The 6933-nt window shown below is 46.9% G+C and overlaps 1 protein-coding gene across 1 annotated transcript in view; it reads right to left on the bottom strand.

The window, feature by feature from the left end:
- Positions 1-6933, bottom strand: part of LOC138579687 (uncharacterized) — a 33526-nt gene extending 26593 nt beyond the window's left edge. Inside the window, exons 1-2 of the mRNA XM_069649927.1 lie at positions 6801-6933; positions 5196-5252 (exon numbers count right to left, since the gene is read on the bottom strand). Coding sequence (XP_069506028.1) covers positions 5196-5252; positions 6801-6899 — 156 coding nt within the window. The 5' untranslated portion in view covers positions 6900-6933. The remainder of the gene's footprint in view (positions 1-5195; positions 5253-6800) is intronic.

Here is a 6933-nt window from a genome sequence, read left to right on the forward strand (position 1 = left end):
GAGAGGTAAGGCATTGTAAAGCCTCAACCCTCCCATACTTGGTTCCTGTTTCCACACAGCCTTTTTGTGTTCTTCCACCCAACCTTCTGTTCTTCCTCTTTACCCTCTGCTCTCTCCTTCCCTGTGCATTCTTTTAAGCCATGCTCCTCTGCATACTCTTTTAGCTATCTCTGCACTCAACCTTTGTGTTTACTCTCTTCCACCATGTGTACTCTTTCCTCACAGGTGCACTTCTACACTACTTAGACAGGATGGGCTGGGGTTACATGCAGCTCTGATGTTTGCCACTGCAAGCTGGGAAAGGGAGGAAATGCTGGTGAGAGATGTAGATCCTTTGCGTCAGCACCACCATCTTGAAAAGCCATGGTGTGTTCGTGTAAGCTGCATCTCTGATGGTGCCTCACTATCACTACCCTCTGCGCTTTTAGGCATGCCCGGCTACAACCCCTACTTCCAGTAGACTATGATTACTGCAGCTGGTTTGGTCGACATCGACATGTATCCCCTTATTTCTTCAGAATGCCAATTGGACAATGGTAAGTGACTTTGTAAAACCTAATTAGCAGGCAAAGAAAACAACAGAAAGGTCCTCTAACTTCCATAAACCTTCCTTTATCCCTACTACCAAATGTATATGCATGCACAAAGGTAGCTGGTCATTTGTGCAGCTGCCAGGCCGCAAGCCATGTCTTCTGTCAACAGTACACATTTTGCCTATCACGGCAGCATCCTCCTTCTGCCGCACAACCCCAGACTCTGTCTCCTGCTTCTTTCCCATGCTCTGCTGTCTCGTCCTCCATGAACTCCACCCCCCATTGCTCTTTATTCTCTACAATGCTATTTCCACCTGGTTTTTATTCTCTTGACTCCAATGGTAACCCCCAGCCCTCTACAACACACCCTACCTCCTCTACTGCATTCCCCTGGGAATCATAGATAGTGATCCTGCCAAATGTATGGGTTCCTTCTGCCCCCCACTCGGTTGTTGTATCCTGCTGCATCTCATGCCGCACCTCTACGAACAAGAGTTTACCTTCCCCATGCCCTTATCCCCATCATCTTTTTTCTGTCTTTTTTCCCCTCCTCCCCCTGTGCTCTCTCCTTCCCTCATGCTTCATGCTCTCTACTTACCATGCTGTTACCTTCCCTTATTTTTTCTTTTCTTTTCCCTGTTATCTTCGGCTTGCCCCTGTGCTTTTAGTTTAATTTAGTTTATTATTTGTAGAGCGCACCTAACCCTGAGGTATCTATGCTCTTCTTTCCAACTGCACCCTTTCTCGTCCTACATGTACTCTACTTCAGTGGGCTCAGTTTCCTACCACACGCTCTCAGCCTTTAGCTTATCTGGGCTCCATTGGAGGCCTTTCAGTCTCTAGGAAACACAAGAGGACTCTGGCCAAAGACATAGATCCACTCATCACAGACTCCTTCCTTTCTGCCTCTGCTCGCATCCATTGTTTTCAATGACTTCTCCAACCCCCGACGGACATTTCTAACTTGCGCTCTTCGGGCCCAGACCATGCATTTGGAGCAATTGGAGGCCACAACGGGGGCAAGAAACTCCCCAGATCTCAGGGCAGACCCTCACAATATGAGACGCGATATTTCCTCACTACATTAACACATGCCCCACAAGATCAGGGCAGCCACCTACAACAGCAAGACAGGCTGTAAAGTGTTTATGTAATTATGTAGTATCCATTTGTATCGCACCGGAGCCCGCAGGCATCAGGGGACAGAAGTAAAAGAAAGAAGAGAACGAGAAGCCAGAGTCGAATCACCAAAACCCAAACTTAAAGCACCTCAAAGTACAGGAAAGGTACATACATCGGGAATCAGGGCAATCCCTTTGGTATTGACCCTCAGAACATTAAGATAGGCTTCACTTTGGTGATTCCAAGCAGGAAATGCAGTTAACATTTCTTCAAACCACAATCGAAATTACTCACACAATAACATAAAGACATGACCCCGCCACAAATTCAGTGCAGGTCCTCACAACATCAGGGCAAGCCTCACAGTTTTGTTTTTGTAATTCTTTGGGCCACATTATAGGTTTGCTGGTGCGGAAATAACGTGCAGTTAAATAGCGTTTATGGGTATGTTTCCACACTGGCAAACTACACGGGGGGAGATTTACCTAAGTCAAGTACTCCAACTGCAAAAAACAGCTGGGGGTAACATCAGCAATCCGTCCCTGGAGTCCTATGGGAATCCGCAGACTGGTGCCACACAGGAGGGGTCCCATGAGTCAGATTGGTTTCATGATGGTTAATGGTAGAAGACCTGGATATAGAGGCTTGGGGTTTTCATCCTGTGACACTGCCTTTCCCTGTAATATATGAGTTCATTTAACATATACAAAGTATTAAAAACCTACCCTTCTCCGGACCTTCCTTTTATGCTCTTTTATTTGTGTGTTACCATTCATCTTGCACCACCCACCCCAATGCGGAGCGCTAGGTCTGACTGTTGGGCTGCTGCCGGCACTAGGTGATCTTACTCTTCTTGACACACTTGACCCCACCCCCACCCTCACACTCTTTTACCCTCTTCATTGTTTCCCCCTCCCATTCCCATCATCTGCCTCCAGCCTTTACTAGAAAACCTGCCTATTACCCATCTTCCGCTGAATGTGGTTGGCTTTACTGTCAGTGCTCATCGGGCCACCCAACAGACGAAGGCCTAACAGTTGACGGTTCACCTGCAGCAGATGTTCTGTTTTTGGCTACTTCCAAAGTTAATCCTGCTTTTCTCGCTTGCTCTCAGAGGCTCCAAATCCCTCTATTTCTCCCACCATCTCGTTCACCCTTTCTGCCATCAGCTGGCATTCCCATTTTGTGGCATCCCATCTACTCTCCTCTGTCTAACTTTGACCCCGCATCTTTGTGAGCTGTTGGCTTTATGGCCTACTTTCATACAAACCCTCTATTTACACTGGGTGATCAAGGGCTTGCTGCCGATTCCCTCCCTTTACTCTTACTCCCCAACCGATGTGTTCTTCCCTCCTTCGTCTCCTTCCTTAACCCATCAGCTATGCCAGAAACCAGCCATCCTTGCTGCCAATCTCAACTTTGTTTATCTAAAATACTGCACTTGCAATGTTGCACATAATTCTGTCTCTTACATTCAAAGATTCTGTTTACGTGGTTGGCATTTTACCCTGAGTCTTAATTCTAGTTTGTGGAATTTAATGTCAGCCAGTTTCTGGGGCCTAGATTCATGCTTTGTAAAACTACATAACTTAAATAAAGGAATATATCAGGGCACAACATGTGCACTCGCCACTAGCCATTGGCAAGTGATAATTGGCTCTTGGCGAGTAAGAAATAGTTTGCTATGGGTACGCGTAGAATTGAGGTGTCGAGTGACTTTTTATGGCTGGGTGGTACATTGCAAGTTAAAATGTTGTACCCGTGAATATATAATTAAATACAAAAGAAAACACATAAATAGACAAGTAGAAAGAGCCACTGAAAGTGCCCTGATTGCTTGGGTGAGAGATAGTATAGAGCCTAGAGAATCATCTTGACATCCATCAATGTTAAATCATGGTTGAATCTGTCTTATACTAACTATACCAACTAAGAAAATTCAAACAATTCCACCTTCTGATTGTTGAACACTTAGAAAGGGGTTTCCGCTCTCTGGACATGACTCTGAATATCCTATTCCCTGGACATCAGAAATCCACCAGAAATACACAGAAAGGCAGCCTTAATTGACAAGGCCATCCTCCCCAGCCACATCATAGGATACAATCACATGATTGACATCCTGATGCTTTGGCCCCTCCTAGAGTCCCAAATCATCTTTAGTTCAAGCTCAACAATGCTTCCAAGTGGCTGCAAGAGTCAGGATATGATATGATGGGTCATTTATAACAGGCTTAATACTCAGAGGTTTCTAAGCACGGACCCGGGGATCAAACCTGTGTTGCTCTGTGTCATCTTGCTTCCAAGGTGAGCACGTTGCCCCTGAGCTATCCTCCCGAGACTGTCCATATGTCCATGTCTATGTCCATATCACTAATGTCTAGAGGTAGCATGGATATCCTTTATATTGAAACAGCTCTGAGGCACACGAGTAAGGCTGCGGCGCAGAACCTTTCCAAACATACCACAAAAGCTATAGTTATTTCTCACTGAAGTAGTAGTTAGTATAGTACGCAACACTATCGACCACTCTGCACCAAATGAAACATAAATCTCTTCGAGTCATATCAAATGTATCTCTGCTCGTCTTTCGTCGGCTTCTTTCGTCCAGGGTATTTCTTCCTATCTTATCACTTCATTCTGATAGAAATGCCTTCGGTTCCCCTGAGGGCACAGCACATTGAATGAACACCAATCAAAGACATGAATAGTAGTCCTCTGTGGCAGGGGTTTGCCACCTGTGGCTCTATTGACGTTTTGGACTGCAATTCCAATGATCCCTCAGCATTGGCTATACTGGCTAGGTCTGATGGGGAGTTGTAGTTCAAAACTTCTTGAGAGCCAACCAAAGTTTGCAGAGCCCTGCTCTACGGACACACTTTTAATTCTGATCTCTACAGGATAGTGTGCCTCTGAATTAATAGTGGTTTTATAAATCAATGCACCACCCAGGGAGCTACCCAGTGAAACACATATAGGTGAGTGGTTATCAGCTGCAGGGACATTTTCCACAAGGGACATATGAGTGACATTGGATGGACAATAAGCTGCAAGCAGGGTGTATTAGAATAAACCTGTTGTTAAAAAAGACTACTCATCTATAATTTTATATTGTATCTGGCCCCAGTGTTCCTTTCCCACCCTCTTTCGCTGTCCTTTCCGGACCAGCTTTGCAAGGGTTGTGCAGTGGAGACTCTATTCAAAATTAAATATATCAAGTTCCCTCACACCAGAGCAACTCGAACATAGGAAACATACTTAGCAGACAAAATGCTGTATCTCCCTGCCATGACCTCGTGGCAGAGTAGCATGAGTCCCATACCCCCAACCACACTTCACAGCAGGAAGATACAGCGGTCAGGAAGGGGAGTACTTACTAATGGCATCAATGCGTCATCAACAATCGCCAGCGATAGGGGTTGCAGAATGTCCCTTTGGTTGAGGAGGCCTGGTTGGGTATTTTGATTTCACATTCTATGTAATCCAGGCAGAGAGCTGCATAGAAAGGAATGGTCATGGGAATAAGTCGCGCCCACTTACCGCAGGTGTCGTCGTACATGTCAGCCCTTCGAATTCCATCCGACAGTTCGATTGTTCCTGAAAACGATAGAAAAGGGGACAGTTACATTACTTTTGGGGCATCAATTGGAAAGCATCCACGTTGGGATACGTATGAAATGTTTGTAAAAAGAAAAATCAGTGGTTTGTAGCAGACTTCCAAAATGATTTGAGGTGGCTTTTAAGAGAGTGTAATGGCGGCTCACTGGTTGCTGTGCCCCCATTAAAGAGCACCGTTGAATTCTGCTGATGTTGCGTTATGCATGTTTCATATGTATGGGTGTGGAACCTCATCATTAAACTGTTACATCATTTATGAATTCTGTCTATGGAAGTGACGGCAGGGTATTCTGGTCGGCTATTCTTCCCTTTCTGGCTCCTTAGCAGCACACTGTGCGGCTACGCCGTGTGCCAAGGGCCATTCTGAGGTCGCCTACTGGCGTGTTGTCATTAGATTGCAAACAGGTGCCATTGACGCCATGGCCACAATGATGTGCGCCATGTGTGCCGTGGTGCCTGCCACCGTTGCAGATCTCAGCTGTGCACGGGTTCACCCCACAGAGATCATCCCCCAGACTCACTGACTGCGTGCAGTGGAAGGCCCAGAAACTCTAACTCTAGCGGCTCAGGGATGCCGCACTTTCACGAAACGGATGCAGAAACTCAATGATCCATCTGCACCTGCGTGTACATTGTCCTCAGAAACCTCATGAAAGAGCCCAACTGCGCAGACGCTGAATTATTCGGGCTCTTTCGCGCGGATTCAATATCTTCTGGATTACACGCAGCTCTATACCTTCTGCAGTGCTGGGTCTTTCTACAGATCTTTCTGGCGTTGTCCAGACTCTGGGCCTCATCACGAGTTTGGCGGTAACGCCGGCACTAATGGCGTTGGCGCTATCTGCCCTACCGCCAAACCCACCGGTGCTATTAGCGCCGGATCACGGGTTTGGCGGATTTGGAAGTCCCCATTCCCCATTGAGCCCATTCGGGAATGACCCATTCCCCATTGGGCTCAAAGGGGAAATTTCGCGCTCATACCGCCGGCGGATTTCCCGGCGGCAGTATGAGCGCGAATTTTCGGGGCAGATTTCCCCCAGCTCTGAGCTGGGGAGAAATCCTAAGCCCTGATTTGGCGGACCTTTAAATCCGGCGGTGACAGCGCTACCTCTGGATTTAAGGGTTACCGCCAAACTCGTGATGAGGCTCTCTGTGTGGTGGAATCTGGCACCACTGCATTCTGGCCCAGCGCAAGACGCGCCGTTTCACCGTTCATTATGGTGTGATTATCCACACTGGAGACTTGAGTTTGACTATCTCACCATGCCGGACAGTTAAAATAGCCACTCAACTGTACCTTGCCCTGCCCATCACGTGGTATTCCAGCAATTTATCATGCCACTCATTAGTATGCGCTCAGCTGTGCTGCAAGTGCCACTATCCAGGTTGGAGCGGTTGAGTGTGATATGGGTTTTAGTGGCAGAAGAAAGCACACGTCTGTTCACAGGTGTACTTCTATGACTAAGTGACCCAATGCCCTCTGCTTCCTGCCCTGTCTTTCACAATGAGGCCACGTGTCACACGCACCAACATGTTGTTGATCTTTTCTTTTGGAATTTGGTCGTTGAAACAACTTTCGATTAAAGGAGTTGAGATCGAGACACCATTTCTCCTCATTTTCGGCATAGTAATGGGAACATCGGACCCTGCAACCGGTCCA

Source organism: Ambystoma mexicanum, chromosome 3p, assembly GCF_040938575.1.
Source record: "Ambystoma mexicanum isolate Mex_15411 chromosome 3p, UKY_AmexF1_1, whole genome shotgun sequence".
Classification (NCBI taxonomy): domain Eukaryota; kingdom Metazoa; phylum Chordata; class Amphibia; order Caudata; family Ambystomatidae; genus Ambystoma; species Ambystoma mexicanum.